Here is a 23,396-nt window from a genome sequence, read left to right as displayed (position 1 = left end):
AATTGGACTATGTAATATGGAGTATATTTCTTCCATGTTTCTTTGAAATACAGTTGAATGAAGAATAAAGAATGTGATAGCTTGTTAGCAACCCCTGTCACCTAGTATGCTTCCATTTTAGTGACCTAGCTTTAAATAATGATAAATCAGTTACTAGTGTTTATAATATTCAGGTAACCTATTTTACCGGAATAAGAACACAGCCTAGGTGTCTCAGTGATCACACAGAGGCCACCTCCCTAAGATTACGTTGTTCTCTGACCCATCCTAGGTCTCACAGTTCAGGCTAATCATTGACAGGGCTTTTACGATCACAAGCTTTTAGTGAAGCTTTGATAAGACACTCCAGCAGTTAGTGGCAAATGAAGACAGTCGGTGCAGCAGGGACTCCAGGGAATGAATGGATTTTTTTCAGCATCGGTGAAAGAAATCTGATGTTAACACTGGCATTGTAAAAGGGCATAATGCGTGGCCGACGACTGAAGAGGTTTGTTGCTTTTTGGACATTGGTTTTCCTAAGGACAGTTACTGGGCTTGCCGGAGAGGGAAGATCTGTGTGGAAGAAGGATCCCAACTTCAGCCCTGTGAGTGAAACACAGATGTTTTTGTATGACACTTTCCCCAAAGAGTTTCTTTGGGGCGTAGGGACAGGGGCATTGCAGGTGGAAGGCAGCTGGAGGAAGGATGGGAAAGGATCCTCTGTATGGGACCAGTTTGTCCACACAGCGTTCAGAGGTGCCGACGGCACAGACATTTCCAGTGACAGTTATACCTTGTTGGACAAAGATTTGTCAGCCTTGGATTTTTTGGGAGTTACTTTTTACCAATTTTCAATTTCATGGTCAAGACTTTTTCCCACTGGAGTGGTAGCAGCTCCCAATGAAAAAGGACTCCAGTACTATAATAGTCTTATTGACTCTCTGGTCTACAGAAAGATTGACCCCATGGTTACTCTGTATCACTGGGACCTGCCCTTGACACTGCAAGAAAAATACGGGGGATGGAAAAATGAATCAGTAATTGATATCTTCAATGACTATGCCACCTTTTGCTTCCAGACCTTTGGGGATCGTGTTAAGTATTGGATTACAATGCACAATCCGTATTTAGTTGCTTGGCATGGGTATGGCACAGGTATTCATGCTCCTGGAGAGAAAGGGAAAATAACAACTGTCTACTCTGTAGGACACAATTTGATCAAGGTACAGTATGATAAGATTTTATAAACTGATCTTGCACCTCCATTAAGAAACAATGGGAGGAATCAGTTGTGTAATCAGTGGTAAAAAAATTAAGGAATGTGAAAATACCATGAAATAACCCTTAGTTAAGGCAGTCTTTTTTTAATCATGATGTTGATTTTATTGTTATAGTCACAACAGCTAACTCAATAACTGTTTGTTTTAAAGTGCTTGTTTATTACTTTATTTCAGTGACCTTTTGCCTACAAAATCTATTAAAAAGCATGTTTTTCCTTCTTTATTCTTTTCTTTTGTCAAACAGCAAGTGTCAGCCACACTGAGGTGACTATTCTATTAGTTTATACAGAGGTTTATTTGTATCTGCATACTAGATCAATTCTACTAGCAATGGAATATATATATGTGTGTATGTGTGTGTGTATGTATACACATATATGAATCTGATTAGTTCTGTCTTGGTTTTGTAGGAAAACAAAAACAAATGTCCCCTTCAGCATTTAAGAATTTCAAAATTACATTTTTTATAATGTTTTCAGCATTTTAATTTTTATGTCAGAGTTATTTCATTTATCAGCTGTCTTCTACAAAATTACACATTCAAAGACTTGATCCCACCATTAGCTTGAACAGCTGCTGTACTGGGTCCTATGTTCATGGTATTCTTTCTTCGGGAAAGACAAAAAGAAAAGTTTGAGGTCACAAGAGATTACGGTGGGTCATATTTTTTAAGGTAAAAGTGCAGACGTTGTTCATGGTAGTGTCAACAGCATTACCGAGTTTACAGCATCTCCTCTGACAGATTATTGACTTCATTCTACAGAGCAGATAGGCAGTTCCTATGCATAGGAGCTTATATTCTTATTTTCTCTTGCTATAATTTAAAACAATTTCTAAGCAGAGCAGTTTAAGACAAAAATTAACAATATCAATATAGCTTTTTTCCTCTGTAGTGCTCAAAGTACTTTACAGAGCAGGTCACTGTCCTGTCTCTTTTGACAGAGAAGTCACTATAATTCCCCATGCTCAAACCATTCCTCGCTGGCACCAAGAGAATTTTTCTACTACCTACCATGTATTATAATTAATAAATAAATATTAATGTGTTTGTTATACAGAAACAAGTATATAAATGGAGAAAAAAAAATTTAACAGCTATCAGAGTAGTTAAAAATATTTTGCAACTGACCATTTCTATTTCTTGTATTTGCTTCTGGGCTTGAGCCTGCAGGTTCAACAGAAGTTTTACACAAGAAAAGTCTTCAGGTACCTTGAGTCACTAACTGATTCCTGGCTTAGTACAAGAGATGCACAGAGATTTGTGAAACAACTCAAAGAGAACTGATGCTCAGTCATTCTTCTTATTTTCAAGTGTTATTTAAAATATAGTTGATATAATACCTGTACAAGATAGAACACATAGACATCTAGTATTGCTTTCCTGCATTTCTCATAGGCACAGTAGAGTATTTCAAATGGAAACTGAGGTATTAGCTAGGTAATCTCTGCATTTTCTCATATTGTAAAATTAATCTAAGCACCAGACAGCACATACAGAGCAATGCCTCTGCCGAAGAATCAATTAGGTTTTCCAGTCAGCCAGCCATATCTGGGTTTGATATACAAATCACGGAGCTAAGTTCCTTGGTCTGTATTACGTAGCTGTCAGACTTCACAATCTAATAGTTCCTTCTAGCTTTAAAATCTGTGAATCTGAGTATAAAACATAACTTCAAGAAAAGAGTTAATGAGACTTTCAGCAACATGCAATGAAGTAGCTAGGTTTTTATTCTTGGGCAGAAACTATCTTCATGTTGTACCTTTCTTATAGCACCATGCACATCACCTGTTCTCTTCCGTGGCACAGTAAAATTTCTGAAGATTTTAGGTCTTCTTTACTAAGAACCTTAAATCTGTAGTAATGTATTAGAGGAATTGTATTAGATGAGTTTGGGGTTGGAGGTGGAGGTGGAATGGATGCCTTTGCAGAACCATTCAGCTTGAGTCAATTCTTCTCATATATATATWTTTTTTTCTGAATAAAATACAATTAAAGGTAGTCATTCCACAGAACTAGTTGGCAGTATACATTTCAAGCCAACTAGCCAGAATCTTTCCTCAAAGATTTTTCTGGGTATCTGCATTTTCTCTTTGTCTAGTATTGCTGACAATAGCATATAAATATAATGTATTGATGCACAATCAGTAGTCATGTGCTGTAAAATATCTCTCCTTAGATTAGAGAATGTTATAAAAATCTGTCTTTAAAGAGCTATCACATGGCTTTATTCTTTCAGAACCGGTACATGCAAATCTGTTTCTCTGACATTGTATTATGGGTACCTTTGAATTTACCACTGCCATACAAAACAGTCTTCCCAAAAATAAAAGCCAAACAAAAATGTCAGATTTGGGGGGTATCATCCAAAGCCTGTTAAAGTTATTGAAAAGATTATCATTTATGGCTTTAGGAGGAGCCACATTCATGTCAGTGTCAAGGCTTCATTTTTGCACAGTCTGCTGAAAGAGAAAAGGACAATATTTTCCATGCCACCCTATATATACTACCAGGTCCACCCATTGCTAAGCAGGAAAAACAGGTCTGTAATGCTCAAAAGAAATTAATCTGGCCATAACTGTGTTACCTCAGGAAACTGCTGAATAATCATTCTAATGCCTTTTTATAGAAATATATGGGGTACTTTTGGATAAAATAAAAGTCAGGCTCTCTCATAAATGAGTGTTACTTTTGGTTTCATTTACCAATGCAGTGCTCTCTTTTGCAAGAACTAAACAGCATTTATAAAGAGTGCTTCTATGTGATATGTCAATCATAAACTGAAGCTATGTTTCAAACAATGACAAAAATGATATGACAAACCATAAACCTCTGCTTTTCTGGACTTTGGATTATTTTATTATAAAAATAGTTTGAAATTTTGCTGGAGATTTTTGTGTCTCTGGATGAAGGCTGAAGAAATGTCTATTCATTCTTAACTAGAAATTTTAGTCTTTTTCAAATGTGACAAAGTGTTTTAGATTAAAAAAAACCCAGCAGCTTAATACTAAAATAATTGGGTGGCATAAGGAAAAAGTGCATGCATAATAGAACTGTTATATGATAAAAAGAATTATGTGCTTCCGTGAATGAATTCATTAGGTAGAGAATTATCTTATTAAGGATTTTCAAAAAAAAAATAGTATTTATCTGTGTTTACCAAGCCTCAGAGATGCATGCTCTTGCTAGCACAAGGCACTACAGATGCTCTATCTACTAATATATGTGCTTCCCTTCTGTGGTTTGCATCCTTTTAAGGGAACGCCCCAGACGCATCTGCTAAAGAGCCAGTCCTGCCTTCTACAAGGGTCTTGCTATTCAAGACACACAAAGAGGGCTAATAGACTGCAGAAGCAAAGGCTGCTAAGTAAACAGAGTGCTTAGGAGATCCACATGAGGAAAATAATCTACAGAAAAACTCAAAGAAAACTTCAATTTAAAGCCATATTTGCATGTTACTACGCATGATATTCATAGACAGAGGCCAATAATTGCTATCGATCATTTTAAAGGACGTGATACCACTTCCACGGAAATTAATAGCAAATTAGCAGTTTGAAGCTTATAAATTATAAATTGCTAAGGGATTCACTTAGATAAGTCTCTATTCAATTGTATGATCCTTATCATTAATATGAGGAAGACATGTGAAATTTTACACCCAATCCAGAGTGGCAGTCAAAAGTGTATCTCCTTTCTGCGTTAAAGGAGACTGTGCTTTATAAAGGCATCATCAAAAAACAATTAATGATAACACTGATCTTGCCATGCAATATTTAAAAGAAATATTGAATAAGATACAAAAACAAGCATGCCCCTAAGGTGTCTGTCATACTGAAGCAGAGATGAAAAAACTGCACACAGAAAAATTAGATGGATTTCTTTGATTAAATAGTAAATAAATCTGACAATGAGGAAGAAAATATACAGCAGATGAATCATTGTGTTTGGAGCTAAATCAGATATTGATCTGACCTATTATCATCATTTTCTCTGGATTTAGTTATGTTCTTTCTATATATCACTTAGACTGAGGTTTGTAAAGATCACAAATTACAGACCAGGCTGTCTTCTTTTCTTCCTCTGGATCAGTGCCCTCTAGGCAGTTCTGCCTTTGCTAAGTAACAGGCAGAATGGGACTTTTTTTCCCCCCCTGTTAAAGATCATTCACACTCCCTTCCATCTTGCAGAAATGCCCAGGAGAAAACTATCAGAACAAGGAAATCTCCCTAAAAATTTTCTTCATGGACACTCCTTCATTATCACCTACTGGGAAAAGGCTAGACCCATTACAGATAGGGTTGTCTCTGTGCCCAGCTCCATGGTAGCAGTCACTGTGCTAGGATCTTTTCATGGACACTACTGCCTTTGGGACCTTTGGAGGAGCATGTCCCAGAGAAGTCCCATAATTCAATCTCTTTTAAAATACATTTCTACGGAGTGAATGGAAAATGGAGTGAATAATTTTTGTCTCTAAGTCCAACCAGACACTTTCTTCCCTTCCTCCAATGAGGCCTCCTTTCCTCAGGATCTAGGAAGATGAAGCCACACCAGTGCCAATATTTCTTATAGGAGGACGGAGCACTGTCTCCATCAAGTGTGGCTCGAGGACGGACAGCAGAATTGTCTATGTTTGTCTGCTTCATTGCTGGAAGAAGTTGACGTTCACAGCTTTGCTGGAAAAGCAGGACAACTCATTAATGAGGGGAATGTCAGCTACTTGTGACAATAAGCCATTCCTTTTCTAACATACTCCTTTTCTGACATGTGTATCACTAAATTCTAATTAAACACATTATTTCAAAAATACTTAGATTTGCCACAGGAAATTGTATTTGTGCAGTGGACATACAACAATATTAGAAAGAGAAAAAAATCTTTGGTAGATCAGAGAGGAGGAGTGTGGAAAAAATGTGGCTTTTTTGCAAAAGCCTGAATCTGCAAAATTCCTTTACAGCCAAGTATTTAAAAATTGAAAGGCACAAGGTGATAAGGTTTCAGTGGCGGAGGCTGGAGACATACTTTCTAAGCAGCTGCGTACAACAGGGCCCCTTGGGGTTCTTGGTCTCTGCGAAAAATCAGGCAACTTTTAGCAAGGTGCCAAATATGGAATGAATTAAACAGCTGAATGTAACACAACAAAAATTCACAGGATTGAGCTCTGGATTTGCACTTCTTCCCAGTGGGGATGAAATCTATCCATATTTGTCAGTGCAGCTCTGCTAAGTTTGCCTTATAAAGGTCAGAGTCTTGTTTCTTATGCTAAGTTTATAGAAACTGTTAAAAATTAAAACTGCCCCAACTAAAAAAAATGAAACTATAGTGTGCTTCAAAAGTTTTGTTTTGTTTTGTTTTGTTTCTCCTGAAATACCAACAAAACCTTTTCCAAATCCATGTTTGAAGATTTAACCAGGGAAGGATTCCTGCTTACAGTTGGTATCTGGAGGCCTGGTCTGACTGAAGGCAGTTGACTGGCTTGTTTCAGTAGAGAAGGGCGGTTCAGGAGCTGAACTCAGTTGCCTGGTGCTTTGCCACTTGACTGTGGTAGCTGCTTCTGCTCTTCAGTGTGTAACTGCTTCAGAACAGATGCTCTTACCTAACCATAAATATTACTGCTCATTTGCCTTAGACAGCCCAGTGTGCTTGAAGATTTCAAAGTATTTTACAAAAATTCCACCTGTCACCATCCTCTGGAAATCAAAATCAAAGAATATAACTGCAAATAAACTACAGACAACTCTGCTGTCATTTATTAGGACTGTTGATTTTTGAGACAAGGTCCAGTTCCCACAGGGTTCTCAAAGCCCAATCCAGTGGGCCCAAACGGTATTACTGTTAATAAATATGATGCTATTAAGTATTATTATCCATAACTTATAATTGGAGAAATAAGCACAATGAAGTCAAACGACTGGTTTAAATAAATGAGTGTCAGAAAAAAAGAGCTTTACAAACCAAGACCTTCATTTGCATCAGTTAGCCTGTCACCTCTGTGGGCTCTGACAGATATGTGCTGTTTTAGGTGGACTCCTGTCTCTCCCTTCCCAGAGACAAATGAGTTCGGAAGCAGTATTATATCAAGTCCAGTTTTCAAACAGTAGCAGTCATCAGTGATGACAATATTTTGTAAGTCTTGGGTCAGAACTGATTCATGTGATTTGTTGTTTTCAGGCTGGCTTTCTTGTAAGTCTTGCAAATCATCAAGAAAAATTTGATCCAAATGCAAGGCAGTTAGCATACAATACATTTGATAGTAAAACCTCAGCTTTTCAAACAACCCTTTTAGAAACTTAGTTGCCTGTATATCAAGAGCCCTTTTTGCTTCACAGGGATTCAGCTTCAGAATCAGTTTGCAGTTTAAGGGCTTTAGCTCTACTGACCACATGGCATCTTTACCAAAGACCACAAGTACCTTGAGCTGAAACAGACTCTCCAAATAAGTCGTGCACATCTGCCCTTCTTCTAAAGTGATGTTTAATGCCGTAGTCATCAGACTCTGTGTTCTAGCTCTTTGTGGTTTAAAAAGCAAAAAAACAACTAAACACAAAGCCAGAATAATTTATTAGCATTTTTTAGTTATAATTGTTCTAAACTGTTCTTGCTTGCTAGCACACTAAAATAACTCTGTATGTTCATGACATGGTTCTGTCTGCTCATTGCTGTGGCATTCAAGGAAAATTGCTTGACTTTAAAAAATCTTACAAGTTTGAAAGTACCTGTCTTTCAACTGTAAGCTCTTTGCCTATGTACAACATAACTACAGGATCAGAGTTTAAAGGAGCATGAGAAATATTTGCAAGAAGAGAAAAGAGGAGAATAGTACTGTTGTCTTAATTCTATTAAATTGACTCATTTTATCTAGCCTTTTAAGAGGTTAGTACTAACTGATTTAACATTCTCTGTGACTTTCAAGTCTATGGAATAATAGCTGTATTAATATCAGGAAAATATGATGAAATTAATGTCATATGTATCTAGAATAAATACACAATATTGATCGTGCTTTCATTGTGTACTTAGCCTTGGCATTTGTCCTTGATCTAAAAGGGAAAATGAAAGATTAGGGATTAAACTCTAACTGAAAAAAGATCAGTCAAGATTTACTCAAAATAGCCAATATAATGTGTGATATAACTTTTAAATTGATGTTTATTTCATACTTGGTCTTACAAAACAAGTGCTATTAATCAGTTGGTTCCATCAACAAGAATAGTTTGCATTTAGAAAAAACCTTCCATCTGAGGACATTAAGCTGCTTTACAAATAATTAACAACTCAAAACAGCATTATAGGCAAGCAAATGCTTATTGTCTCTACTATATCTGTAAAAGCCGTTAACAAAGACAGTTAAGTCACACTTTGACTACAGTTAACCCTCAGAATTAAGAGATATCAGTGACTCTCATGAATTCTTGAAAATCCTGTCTTGGCTCCTGTCAAATGTACTTATCTGTACCAGAGGTTTGCACCTGCAGCTTTATACCTGTGGCTGTATTCGCAACTTCAGACAATATTTTTAATAGTAGTCTTAGTTGCTTCTAATCAAACTCCTGAAAAAGCACATAACGAATTCTCCCTGGTTATTTTTTTACCTGCTCCCAGTGTATTCCAGTTAGTTGGTTTTTAACAAAGTTGTCTTTCTCCAGGTCTTCATCTAGACATGTTTAATTGCTAGGATTTACCTGATGCCATTGTAATGCTGCCTGGCACTGTGAATAATACAGCTGGCTTCTGCAGAGGTTTTCTTATTAAGCCAACACAAACATACACATTTCATTAAACAGTTGTGTTAGTAGGCTGTGCCTGGGAAAAATAATATCCTAGCCACATGAGATATCACTAGACACAGAGACCTGTGAAGGCTAATGCCAAAGCAAGCCTTGGCCACAGCAGCCACCCTGGGCTGGGAGGACCTTTGGGGGGGGACAATGAGGGTAACTGAGGCATTGGCCATATACATTTTCTGATGAGACTACTGAGAGACCACTCTTAAAATACTATAACTGTACCTTGCAATTTGCCCCATGAATACAATTTTGCTGACTTCTCTTTTTAGCTACAGAACCTGCATCTCAAAGGTTAACATTGCTTTATCAGTATTTTCAAAGACAGACCTTGAACAAATGTTATGAGTGTGACCTTAGAAACCATAAACAACTGATACATAAAATTTCACAAAACTGTAATTTTTCAGTACTCCCTAACTTAACCAAATATCTACCTGACATCAGGCCATTCTCTTTAAACTGTCAAGGCTAGATAAATTAACTGAAATTATTGTCAAATTTAAGCAATGCTATTTGGCTTGGTAATGATGTCAGTGTAGCTCAGCACTATAAGCGTTTCACAATGTCTCTCAATGTTTTTTCTGGGTGCAGACAGTTATTTTCTTTCCAGCTTAGAGTATAGAGCCACACTTCAGGAACAAAGTAAACTGTGAGTTACTTGACAACTCCACTTTAGCTGGGGAGAGGTCAGCTCCTTCCTCCGTGTCAGCTCCACCGGAGTGATTCACATTTACCCCGGGTCGTCCTTCTCCCATAGCACGCAAACACTGCGAGTGGTACCTACATCTCCCATGTATTCCTTTTAATATATAGGCCATATGAAAAGTGTGACTACTATATTCTCTTATATAAGTAATTAATGACATGAAGTTTTATGGTAATTCTGGTGTGTGACAGAATGCTAAGCATGATGATAATCAGAAAAACTGAATTAAGAAATGGTGCAAAGTATCCTTTTGTTGTCACTAACATAATTAGCAAAACTTCTCTCTGTTCTAAAGAAGCCAATATTTGGCCTATTATGAGTATTAAAATATGCCATAGCCAATAGATCTTATGAAATAATGTTGCCAAATTTTCTGTTAAAACCCATGTGTTGTTGCTCTCAAACTGAATGCTCAAAATGAATACTCCAGATGAATAAGCCTCATTCTGTTCTGTTTCGTGTACTGTCAAAAGAATTATAATTATAGCAAATTCCAAGAAGAAATGAACTAAAATCATGGATGAAAAATCTCACATGTAACTGTGAAACCTGACATTTGGGTTCAAACTTTGCAGCTGGGTCCTTTCTCCAGTTGTTCATGTTTAGGTACTGTGCAAATTTCATGCTTAGTATTAAACACTTACTCTCACGATTGGCCCAAATCAAAACAAGTAGAAGCATGTCTCAAGGAAAGTGTGGGGTGGACATGGTTTGATCAGAGCAAATCCAGGTAACCCTCATGACAGAGACAAGTCAATAGCACAGAGCCAACACTGACAACAGAAGCATAATTTGAGATTCATACTTAATGTAACAATTGTTGTGATGGTTTGAAATTTTAACTATATCAGCAAAGACTACTTTACAAAGAACTAGATGGGACTGTCTAGGTCACTGAGTCCAAATCCCACCGTCGACAGCTGTTTGGTCCAAAAGCGTCTATGCAAAAGCTATTCCGTGTACCTCCTGGGACACAAACTTCATATTAAAAGGCCGAAATCCACAAAGGAAGAATGCACATGAGATCCAGAGCATTACCACCACTCAGGACTTTGCAGTGTAACCATTATTGCCCATTATGACCGTACAGCGTAATTAATGTACCAGTGTCATAACTGTTCATCGATGTTTCCATAGAATGCTGCAGGGAACCCGATGTAGCTACCTGTCTGTCTAGCTACATACCCCCCCCACACACACACAGCTGTATTAGAGAACTACAGTTTAATGTTATTTTTTTCTCATCAGGCTCATGCAAAAGTTTGGCATAACTACAAAACACGCTTTCGACCACATCAGAAGGGGTTGGTGTCCATAGTATTGGGATCCCACTGGATCGAACCTAACAAATCGGAAGATGCTTTGGACATTTCTAAATGCCAGCAGTCTATGGAGAGAGTACTTGGATGGTTTGCTAAACCCATCTATGGGGATGGTGATTATCCAGAAGAACTGAAAAATGAATTCTCTTTTTTGCCAAGCTTTACTGAGGATGAAAAAAACTATATAAAGGGAACAGCAGACTTCTTTGCATTTTCCTTTGGTCCTAATAACTTTAAACCTCCAAACACTCTACCAAAAATGGGACAAAATTTGTCACTCAATTTGAGGGAAGTACTGAACTGGATTAAATTGGAATACAACAGTCCTCGAATCTTGATCGCAGAGAATGGCTGGTTCACTGACAGCCATGTGAAAACAGATGACACCACAGCCATCTACATGATGAAAAACTTCATTAATAAGGTTTTACAAGGTTTGTACACAAATTAGGTTTTGGATTTTTGGAGCTTTGTTTTTAATCATTTGATATGTAGCTCTTTAATGATTTGATTTTTTTAAGAGAGATACTGGTAACTAAGTTAATTATTAATTATGTCTACTGCACAAGCACAAGTCATGGATCAGGATACGCTGGTGCTAGATGTTGTACAAACACAGAACAAAAACACAGCCCCTGTCCCAGAAAGCTAAAGTCCAACATCTGGGTTTGATTTGAAAACTAAATAAGTACAAAACCGAGTCAGAAATGAACAGAAACAAATATACTGCATATCGCTTTTCACAACCGGCAAGCCAACTGTAAGGTCCGTGTCCGGGTACGTACCTCGAAAACATGAAGACGAGGCCAAGGCTGCATTTACAGGCTGTCATTGCCCTGCTGACTTCGTACGCCAGCCTCAAACGCCCAGAGCAAATCAGCAGGAGAAGGGCAAGCAAGCGTCAGGCTTATTGCATGCCAGAGATAATGTTTTAAATACACAGTTTTAAATCTTGGTATTTTCCCTTCATAATGCCAGAGTAGATAAACACTGTCTGAAGGTAAAAGATTTAGTTTTATATGAAATGTAAACAATGTTAATACCTAATCCCTGTATAAACTCGGTATTTCTTTTTCCCCTAAGCCAGTTTTCTCTTTCGGCATTCACCAAGTGACACCTGCTGGTTCTGAGAGCCATCCTCAGAGAAGGGTGTTTGCACACGGCCGTCTTCTTTCTAAAAACCTGCTCTTGGCTGCTTTTTTAGCATGTGATCTGCCATTTTACAATGATAGGATGGCTCAGATCTTTTAAAAAAAAAAACTCTCTTATCCTCAGAAAAGGGAGCATATGAGAAATCATTTACTGTGAAGCCTAGTCCCTGAACATGAGTAAATGTCGGAAGCTAAGAAAATACTGTATCACCAACAAACATAATTAAGTTCCTAATGAAGATTTTCCAGCTATATTTAAATCAGAGTTGGTCCAAATTGTAAACTTCATATAGCCCAACTGTAGCCCATGCCCCAACTTTCCCAGATTTTCAGCAGTGTCTGGTTTATGATATTTTACATACTGCATTGACACGACAGCAAAGTTTAGATGCAAACCTGGATTTGAAGATATGTGCATTTTTCAAACAAGCAGCTTGTAGCCATTAGTCTGAGATTTCTGGACACTTACGTAAGAAAATCCATAGCATGTTCCTTTTTTCCAACTCCCTATGGTAGACCTGACTGTAATAACCATCTGTGGACTCATACTTCTGAAATACTTGGTCAGTGTTCAGACAATAACTATTTCACATGAATTTTAAGCTACATTTTTATGCATACAGATGCTTCAACCTCTGCTTTAAAATACAAGATTATCTCTTAACTAATGCACTTTTTGTGAAGTCAACTGAAAATTCATCTAATTCAGAATAATATTTGGAATATATTTTCATATTTTTACTTACATAGATTTCAGATATAATGTAAATTTGCTGTTCACAGCAAAATCATTTAGATCTTTTTAACCTCAGAACATATTTATATAGGCCAAATTGCAATGAGATAGTGACTGCTAAGATAGCATGTATCTATGTGGAACAATATTGTGTGTGTTCAAGGAGACTGCTGTAAACTTTGCTCCCTGTGCCTGTAGCCTAAGGTGCTACAGGTCACTGAAATACGTGATGTGTAAAGGCAGCTCTGCAAGTGAGCTGAGCCCTCTTGCCGCACAAGGACGCAGTGGAAACTGCAGCTTTTCCTGGACATGCATAAGCCTGTCAATATGGAAACTGTTTGTAGCAGGACTCCAAACCTCTCCCTATAGAAAAGACACATAAATGCCTCAGGCTCTGCTTTCCTGAATATTAGTCTGGCAACAACATGAGCTTAACTAACAGCTGGCCTTGTCTACTTTCAGCCCCTTGCTTTGCGCCGGTATCACTTTTAGGTGGGCCGCGTGGTGAAACAGAGAGAGAAATTGATATTGGTTAAGAAAGTCCTCCCTCCTCTTTTTCTTTTATCATTATTTTTTACCTGCCCCGTCCAGCACGCATCCCCTCAAGCAGCCGTGCCCGCACGAGGGAGCAGGAGCCATGCTGGGGGGGAGCGAGCAACCCGGCACGCATGGGGCCAGGCCTGAGGAAGCCAATGCTGGCAAGAGAAAACAAGCCTCTAACCTACTAGCTTAAAATATTTCTCTGCTGGTGGAGGGGCAGCAAAGGAACATTGCACGCTTTATTTTTCTTTGTACAGGCGTATGGTCAGATGCTGTTATGATATTCAACAGGTTGATTTATTTTCCTCTATGGTCTGTCTCCGAACCACTTTAACGCGCTAAACATTTCCAACATCTGTTAGTGACCGAAAAGTCAGTGAAGATAAAGGAACAGTAAGGAAATGACAGAAATGCATTAACACTAGAAAATTACAGTATAGGCTGGGGGAATAGAATAGTTCACTTCTCAGTGCAAAAGCCTTTAACTGAGTGAGAGTAAAAACATATGGCATAGCTTTCGCTACACAAGTTGATTCTTTCGTGCTTCATTTCCTTCTACCGCTGATGCCAGGCGAATGTCTGCCTTTCCAAATCCCAGTRTTGGCTCACTTGCCACTTCATCCTCCGTGCAAATATCATAAGCAAATATCCTAGATAGCCAAATTTCAGTACTATGTCCTCAGCCCAAAGGTCAATTTTTCCAACACAGAGACCACACTCCTCTTCAAATCTTATACTCCCTTGGCTTTGAAAGCTCCCTTTTCTCCACTTCCTTTCTAGTTGTTTATTCAGCATGTCTTTCAGGAGGATTTTCCCACCTAACTTTCAGTGAGGATTTTGACTTCCATAGTCTTCTTCCTCTACTGCTTATTCTCTGCATAGTCAACAGACAAGAATTCAGTCACTTTGCTGGTAATTTGCTGGTAATTTGCTGGTAATTAAAAAATAAAAATTAAAAAAAAGTGTACTCAACAGCTGCTTCCTTTGGTCCAAACAAAAAGTTTGGTGTCTCTCTCTGTGACATTGCTTTATGGATGTTTAGATATTAGGTAAGCTCATCATGGCTAGTAGGTCTCCTTAATCTCTCTGTTGCATTCTCTCACCTGCTTTCACAGTCACTACAGACCACACCAAAAACATGCTCTGATTCACAGGCTTGGCTTCATCTGTCAGGCTGCCACCTAATATCCCCCTAAATATTAATGTTTCTTACTACAATATATATAAAAAAACAGTGCTTTTTTCCTACTCATTTAAACAGCCAAAAATTCTCATGTAGGCATTCACCATCTTGAGTCTAAAGTACTGCAATATCTTTTGCTTTGGCAATTTAACTTAGCCCCTATCCATGCAGAATGCATTTACAAAGGGTTTTTTTTCAAAGCTGCCACTTATGCTGTCCCTATATATCTGCCACCATTGATCCAGCCTTCCCAAATGCAGACATGAAGCACTCATCTTCACTTGCAAGGCCCCCTTTGGCCCATTGCTTTGCTCTACGTCATTCTCTGCCTCCAGGTTTTGCACTTGATATTTTCAGATGTTTTTATGCTTTCTCCCATGCTCTCTCATATTTGGGAGTTACTTTTCTTGAGAATTCATGCAAAACTGCTTCCAAATTATCCTTCAAAATCTCCTTCTGTATGATGCTTTATGGAAGTTAAAGGTTGAGTCTCTGTAGCACTGGTACAGCCACCTGTTACCTTTAACAATGCCATCTCATTGCTTCACTGTGCTCCCCCTTCTCCTTGCTGTTATTCTGGCATCATCTGGCATTTTTTTCTTATGCTCAGATTATAAACTCCCAGGCTTTCTGATCTCTTTATCCAGCAGCCAGTAAAGCRAAATCTTGGACCATAGTAGTATTAGTGGGGACCTTGCTCCTCTGCTGAGTGAATACCAGCACCATGCAACACCAGCTCCTGCTGAAGTTGTAATATGGTGTGGCTAAGGCAGAGAACTTCAGCAGAAACATGACACACTAATTGCAATATCATCCTAAGAAAACAAGGCAAAATAATATTGATGAAAACAGTTTTAAAATTGAATATTTCATCCTTACTGCTTGGCTTACTGTCAGTGCCCTTCAGGTGAAATATGGGTCTCCAGGTGCCCATGTCAAAAGCTGCAATAACCCTGCTTTGTCACTGCTTTGCCCTTGATATTCCAACCCTCACAAGGTTAACATGAGGAGTCATCCTGCATTACTCCCTAGCGAGAAGGTGGCAGCAGGCAGCTAAGCTGACCGATAATGGAATTTGGACCTTCTCTTCCAGGTTGTCAGCTGGCACGCCGCCTAAGTGGGTAACAAACAGCTTTTGCTACTTGGTGGCTTAGTGAAAAGCCACCTTGGAAATCACATTGCCCTTCCCATTCCCATAAATCAGGTTTCACATCAGACAAAGCATCCCCATACTTAGCACCGCCCAGTAATTTTGTCGCCTTTCTCAGCAGAGCCAAGATCTCAAAGGCACTAAAATATACTGTTATACAAGCTTTTACAAGGTGGAGAGACAATGAGGAGTGCCTGCAGAAACGCGTGTGGTACACACATTCTGTGAATAAACACAGCACTTCTCACTCTGCGTTGATCAGCCCAGATTCTTCTACAGTCATTAAGTGCCCACAGACATTTAATTTTTCAAATTAGAAGCTAAATAAGCATTTATAAAGGTTATAGGTTGAAGATAGCTTTTAAGTGAAGTAGGGCAATAAAAAAGTCATAGCCTGATGACAAATACAAATGAAGCAAAAACTAGATGAACTGTTGCAGGCCTGATTTTTAGTCATGATTGTCTAATTTTACTGGTGCAGATTTGTTATTTGCAAACCATCAAATACAGCTTAAAATCTGGCTGTGGCATGGTTTCATGCTTGCTCAGAGCAGAAATAATGTAACCTACAATAACTTATTTTTTTAAGGAACCAGTGATGATTAGGTATTTTGTTAATGAATAAGGACGAAGATACATGTCTGTCACAGTTTTGCAATGAATTACAGCAGGCCAATACCACCATGAGCACTGAGAAAATCCCCGAGATTTTCAAAGTGAACGGACCCCTCTCATAAATCATCCTTTATTTGTTAGAGTCCTGAAGACAAAATTCATGTTTGTTTATTTCTTATACAGCTATTAAATACGACAACATAGATGTGTTTGGTTACACAGCCTGGTCGCTCCTTGATGGCTTTGAATGGCAACACGCCTACAACATCAGGCGCGGACTGTTTTACGTAGATTTCAGAAGTGAAAAAAAGGAAAGGATTCCCAAGTCATCGGCACTTTATTATAAACAAATCATACGAGAAAATGGCTTCTTCCCAAAGGAGTCTACCCCAAGTTTGCAAGCTCAGTTTTCCTGCGACTTCTCCTGGGGCATCACCGAGTCTGTTCTCAAGGTAGGTGCTGGATCCTGACAAGATTGCGGAGGCAGGGCAACTAGCAATTGTGCTTTGTCGAGAAGAGACTGCAAATTGCGCCTGTCACCCAGAAATCTCAAAGCACGCTGTAAACACAAATTGAGCTTAGTCATGATTTCACGGGTTTCACGTCAGCTGCTTTGCAGTTGCAGTAGGCCACGCCGGTGGCAGCGCTGGGCCTCCGCTCCGGCTCAGGCAGCCCCACCTGGCTCCACCAGGAACCAGGCAGCAAGAAACCGACCCTGACAGGGCTCTGCTGGGTTATTTTTCAACCAGCGGTTTCCCAACGCGGGTCACGGCGAGGCCCTGCCGGAGCCTGCACCAGCGCAGCGGAGAGGGCAGCACCGGGCAGGGACGGGGCGCTCGCGCCGGTGCCTGCGGGGCCGCTGCCGGCAGCGCTGCCCACGCGCTAGCGGTCTCGCCTGAAGCTACTGAGCGGGACAGAAACAGCCAGGCTCAACCCAGGGATCCAGGCACTGTTTCCAAGTGGATAATACGCCATTCCTTAAAGAGAAAGCACACCAGCACCACAGGTGACAATAATCCACACCTGCGCACATGGCTCGTATTGTCCGAGCTCCCATCTGAAAACAGATCATACCGCCTTTTTTTCCCCAAATTGTTTCCTACCGCATCTATTTCTACTTTAAATTTGGTAGATAAGATAGCCATACATGTGTGGCCAGTGTCAGGACACTGTTGTGTCATTGCATATAGAAAGACAGTCCAACGAACATCAGCCTCAAAAACACAACAAAACCCCCTAACTTAATTTATTCACTACTAACCATAGGAAAAAAAAAGTAAAGCTTCTATATATTATGTTGTTAATCATTGAGTAAATACACAGACAGAAGAACATTCTTTAAAAAAAAAATCAGATTTAATCTAAAACTTTTAAACTTGCCCCTATGGTATTACACATCCTATAATAAAAATATGTTTTAAAAGAATTTTAGAATAATGAAAAAGTGACCTGTGTGACATAGAATCTTGTTATATCCCTACCATCTTCTACTAGTTAACTAGTACTAAACACTACAACTGAGTTGGACATTTGCATAGGCAGGACTACCTGTAAGAGCAGGGGAACATCATGCGATAGTTTCACAAGGCAGCAGTGCCAGAATAGTCAGTCTCTGCTTCTTCTAGCCCCTTGTTGCTCGTTTTTACCACCCTGCTGTCATGTAAGCTGTGTGAGAAGTGCTGTTTGCACAACCACAGGGTGCACTGGATCAAGGAGATTTATCTGTGTAAAAATATATACAGTGTAGGCTGGTGGCAGGGGGAAGAAGGCAGAACATGCTGAAGTTAACAGGAGAGCTTCTTAAATGATGTTATGCAGCTGAAGAAAATAGGAGAGCAATTTTACTTTGCCTTCCATACACGAAGGAACAGCACAGGTAACATACAGTCATTATTGTAGCAGAGCATTAGCACAGGCAAAGCACATATAGGCAACTCTGTTTCCTCTTTACCTCCGAGCATCTGAGCAGGACCTCCTGACATCCAGCACTAATCCTACAGCACAACACATGTAGAAATGCAAAAAAGCAGATATTCATTTAATTAAAACCCTTTTTAATACTTTTTTTTACTTTTTATTTTCACAGGCAGAGTCTGTGGCTTCCTCACCACAGTTCTGCGATTCAAACCTGTATCTCTGGAACGTCACAGGAGATGGGCTCTTGCACAAAGTCAAAGGAGTGAAGCTAAAAACTCGACCAGCACAGTGTACGGATTTTGTCAGTATTAAAAAGCAGCTTGACCTCCTGGAAAAAATGAAAGTCACCCATTACAGATTTGCACTTGACTGGTCACTAATTTTACCCAATGGAGATTTGTCAGTGATCAACAGACAAGTTCTTAGATACTACAGATGCGTGATTAGCGAAGTACTAAAACTCAATATTCAAGCTATGGTCACCTTATACTATCCAACTCACACCTACCTGGGTCTGCCAGGTCCTTTGCTGCAGACAGGAGGATGGCTAAATCAATCTACTGCCCATGCTTTTCAAGACTATGCAGCTTTATGTTTTCAAGAACTTGGCGATTTGGTTAAACTGTGGATTACAATAAATGAGCCTAACCGACTAAGTGATGTCTACAATAGGAGCAGCAATGATACATACCAGGCAGCACACAATTTATTAATAGCACATGCCATGGCCTGGAAAATATATGATGAGCGATACAGACCCTTTCAGTATGGTAAAGTGTCCCTGTCGCTGCATTCGGACTGGGCTGAGCCTGCCAATCCCTACTTTGAGTCTCACTCAAGAGCTGCCAACAGATTTCTTCAGTTTGAAATAGGCTGGTTTGCCGATCCAATATTTAAGACTGGGGACTATCCAGCTACTATGAGGGAATACATTCTCCTTAAAAACAGAAAAGGCCTCTCATACTCTTCATTGCCGTATTTCACATGGGAGGAAAAACAGCTGGTTAAGGGTGCAGCTGACTTCTATGCACTAAACCATTTCACCACAAGATTTGTGATTCATGAACCTCAAAACGGGAGCCAGTATGAATTTGATCGTGACGTTCAGTTTCTGCAGGATATCACCTGCCTGAGCTCCCCTTCCCGTTTAGCAGTGGTGCCCTGGGGAATACGCAAAGTTCTGAAATGGATTAAAAAAACCTATGGTGACATTGATGTTTACATCACAGCAAATGGAATAGATGACCAGTCCTTAGACAACGATGAACTCCGAAATTATTACTTAGGAAAATACATACAAGAGGTTTTAAAAGGTGAGTATATGATAAATTCAAATTCAGAGCTATTCTCATGGCACCTACCCAGGCATTCCTTAAGTAAGCACCTAAAACTTGCCCCAACCAGAGCAAACAGCTCAGCTGAGACACAGGAACTAGAGAATAGCATTAAGCCTCCTGGGGGGCCTCTTCTAAAGGCCTGCTCAGAGCAGGTATAATGCAAACCAACTGCTTCAAGCCCCTCACATGAAATGCAGTCACAGCTGCTTCCAGTTTAAACCACGTGAGAAGCCATCTGTGCAGGTATACACAACCAAGCAGTTAGTTTGCTCAGAAGTCAGTAGGAGATGGCACTTCACACCAACAAGTCCCATGGGAGAACCCTAGCTTCCGTTCGACAAGAGGCAGGAGCATCCTTCCTTGCTTGATGAATTCGAGTCACTGGACAGTAAAGCATAAGCAAATTTGAGGAGATCTGGAGAGAGAGACACACACAGAGGAAATATGGCAGGTCACCAGCCTTTAAGGAGCTGCTGTTGAAGGGAGAATCCTTAGACTAGACCTTGCTCCAACTACTTGCTTTCTGTTCTTCACCTAATGACTTTAGAGAAAAAAATATATATATAAACAGTTGTGAAAGTAAGGGACAAAAATCCAAGACTATCTTTTCATCCAAGCCAGCTATCTTCATTAATATCTTACTGTATGAGAGGGATGAGGCAAGAGCCTCACCCCTACCACATCTTTTCCTCCAATCAAACATTAAAAGGAAAGCAGTGCGCTCTTTTCAGCTTTTCAAAAGTTGCCGTGCTGTACTGTGAGGCTGGAACCCAAGCAGCAGAAGGGCAACACCCAGCCTACACAGCCAAACAGATCACAACAGCAGCAACACCTGGGCTATGCAGCCAAGACAAGATTTCAGATACATCCCTGCACTCACTATTCCCTACTGGCAAGCTCTAGAGAGTTCCCTGGTCAGGACTCGGATTGTCTGTAACACTCTTCTGAGGCTTCCATATATAATATAGGTTACCTTTCCTGGTTTTCCCCTCCCTAGGAGCCAGCTACACAAAAAACAAGACAGGTCTTACTCAGATGGCTAAAAAACACAGCTTCAGATTATTTTGAGACACCAACAAGAAACAGCGGCCATTCTCCCTCCAGTGCTTAGTTCTTTCTCAGTTAATATAGGACTAACAAGCGTTCTTTGATTTGTTTTCTGTAGTAATTTGACATTACAAACAAAGGGACAATAAGTTATTTCACTATTACACAAATGAAAAGGTCATTTAAAGGGCAATGGTCATAGTATTCCCATTTTAATTTTCAGATAGCATAATATTTTATAGTCCTTATAGAAAGATCCTCCGGCTTTATAAGGTTCTTGCCTAATCTGATTCACATTCCAGATTATCCTCTCTGCTTACATATGAATTGAAGAGATTTTTACTCACCAAGGGTTGCCGTTTGTGATTTTACTAAAACTTTGTCGCCCAGCGCTCTTAAGTGCAGCACTATAACTTAACCACCCTGTATGTTGGGGACTGAGTGCCTGGATGCAGAATTCCCGCAGGAATTTTAAAGCTTCTCTCATGACACAGGCGAGCAGCTGCTCCCCTTAAGTCACTGCGGATGGGTTCAGGAAAGACAGAAGCATCTTGCTCGTGAGACATGCTAGTGCCCAGCTTGAACCCAGTTCGAACATGCAGTGCTTGAAAGGAAAACAGCCTGGAAGGGCTCTGGCTCCTTAGCTCTTGCTGCAGGAGGAGCCGGCACCCCACTGCCCCTTGCAAAGGCAGCAGTTTTCCTCTCCTGCTCAGCTCTGAACTCAGCAGAAGCTGGAAGCATCCACATTTACACACAGGCAAGATACCACTACACATTGGAGAACTGAGGGATGAAGTTTGGTCCTCCTCTTCCTCCAGCATCTACTTCCTCTTTGCAGAAACAGTATCATTTGAATTTTAAGATCACTTCCGTTTCATACCCTGGCCTATGTGCTAGATGTAGGGAAACACAGAAAAGCAGCAGCAGCAGCATTCAGCATTTGTTTCTCCTCAACTATATGTTCCCATTTGAGTGTGTAGTTGTAGTTCCCCCCAGGAGCGTGTTCCCTCTACCTGACTCAAAGCAGGACGCAAGAGGGAGGCTGGCATGCACTTTCTGAAACTTTCCAAAGTGCCACATATAAATGCAAGTATTCAAAAAACCAGGCCAAGTCTTTTTGCAAATCCAGCTTTCACAGAGGAGGTCAGGTGTCTGTAATATAGGAAATTCCCAAATCCTAACTCTTCTTTTAAACAACAATAAACTTTCTACTTAAGGCAGTGGGAACTATTATTAGAAGTACACATTTTATGAGGCAGTTATGTTTTTTAAATCTATAGATAAATAATTTGAAATGTTAACTCATTTCCAGGAAGTTTGCAGTTCATGCAAGGTTTTATTAATGACATTCTTTTTTTTTTTTCTCCCAGCATACTATATTGACAAAGTCAAGATTAGAGGTTACTATGCCTTTAAACTGACTGAAGAAAAATCTAAGCCCAGATTTGGATTCTTCACTTCTGATTCCAAAGGAAAGCCTTCAATAAAGTTTTACAACAACCTGATAAGCAGTAATGGCTTTCCTGCAGAATATTCTATCTGTGATCCATCAAACAAGGAAAAACAGTGTAGCTTCTGCATGTTTATTTCTCAGAAGAAGCCACTGATATTCTTTGCCTGCTGTCTTTTCTCTACTCTTATCTTACTTTTAACAATTATTGTTTTTCACAAAAGAAAAAGAAGAAAATGTTATAAGGCAAAAAGTGTCCAGCGCATCTGTGTTTCATTTTAAAGAGGGGCCATAAACCCACTTTCAACTAGATTCCCCACTGTCTGCACTCTACAGAGAATGATATGGATCAGACAGCTATAGAAAAGCACTATGTGAGTCACTCCAGTTATACACACCAAGCATTTCAGTTGAAAATGGAAAATAATTGTATGCACAGGAAGAGCTGTGATGACATGTTTCTGGTAAAATTACCTTTATCCACTTTCTGTACATAGAAGATGAATTCAACTATTTAAAAGAAAAAAGAAAGAAGAAAATTAAAAGACTCTCCTGTGCCTTGGAATAAACTTTCAAACAGTTTGACTTGAAGAGATATTAAGCTGTGAGAACTGATATGCACTTTCATATGAACCTCTTTGAACCAAAACTTGTTGTGATGTATATTCGTGTTATGAATGTTGTTGACTATGAAACTGCAGTTGCTAGGGGTTGTAAATATAAGAGTTATTAAAAACCACAAACTTCAGCTGACTACAACACCAAGATTTAAATATGCTGGGCCAGATTCTGAAGACACTTCCAAAAGAACAAATCCAAATAACTCCACTATTGACTAACATAACTATCTGTTACATATTGGATGAAGCAGAAATCGGATTTTAACATCTTATTTTAAGCAAAGGTAACTGGACCCACAGGAGACAAGTTGTAATAATATATAATCACTATCTTTCCAGAATGGGGCAGTCAAGTTTTTATTAGACAAGACATCAAAATAAATAGTACCTATGAATCTAGCCAGGAGAATGATGAACATAATTCTAAATTGCACTTTTTCATAGAAATAAATATAAACTATCATCTTAGCTCTGGTATAGTGCCAGTGCGAGTCATGAGATGAGTGGAATAAAACCATTAGATCAATTTGTTTAGAAGCATTTATTCTATTAAGAATTCTGTGCAAATCTCTCCTATG

At 39.4% G+C, this 23,396-nt stretch overlaps 1 protein-coding gene across 1 annotated transcript; it reads left to right on the top strand.

The window, feature by feature from the left end:
• The first annotated feature begins 362 nt into the window (after positions 1 to 362).
• KLB (klotho beta) lies at positions 363 to 22,666 on the top strand. The gene is given in 5 exon segments (XM_026085316.1): positions 363 to 1,202; positions 10,999 to 11,506; positions 16,631 to 16,899; positions 18,534 to 19,677; positions 22,119 to 22,666. Coding segments are annotated over 5 exon segments (3,123 nt in total). The 3' UTR covers positions 22,481 to 22,666.
• Positions 22,667 to 23,396: the final 730 nt, after the last annotated feature.

Source organism: Apteryx rowi, unplaced genomic scaffold (assembly GCF_003343035.1).
Source record: "Apteryx rowi isolate R43461 unplaced genomic scaffold, aptRow1 scaffold_664, whole genome shotgun sequence".
In the NCBI taxonomy this organism is placed as follows: Eukaryota; Metazoa; Chordata; class Aves; order Apterygiformes; family Apterygidae; genus Apteryx; species Apteryx rowi.
The sequence above is the reverse complement of the archived record's forward strand: the minus strand, read 5'-3'. Positions and strand labels throughout refer to the sequence as shown.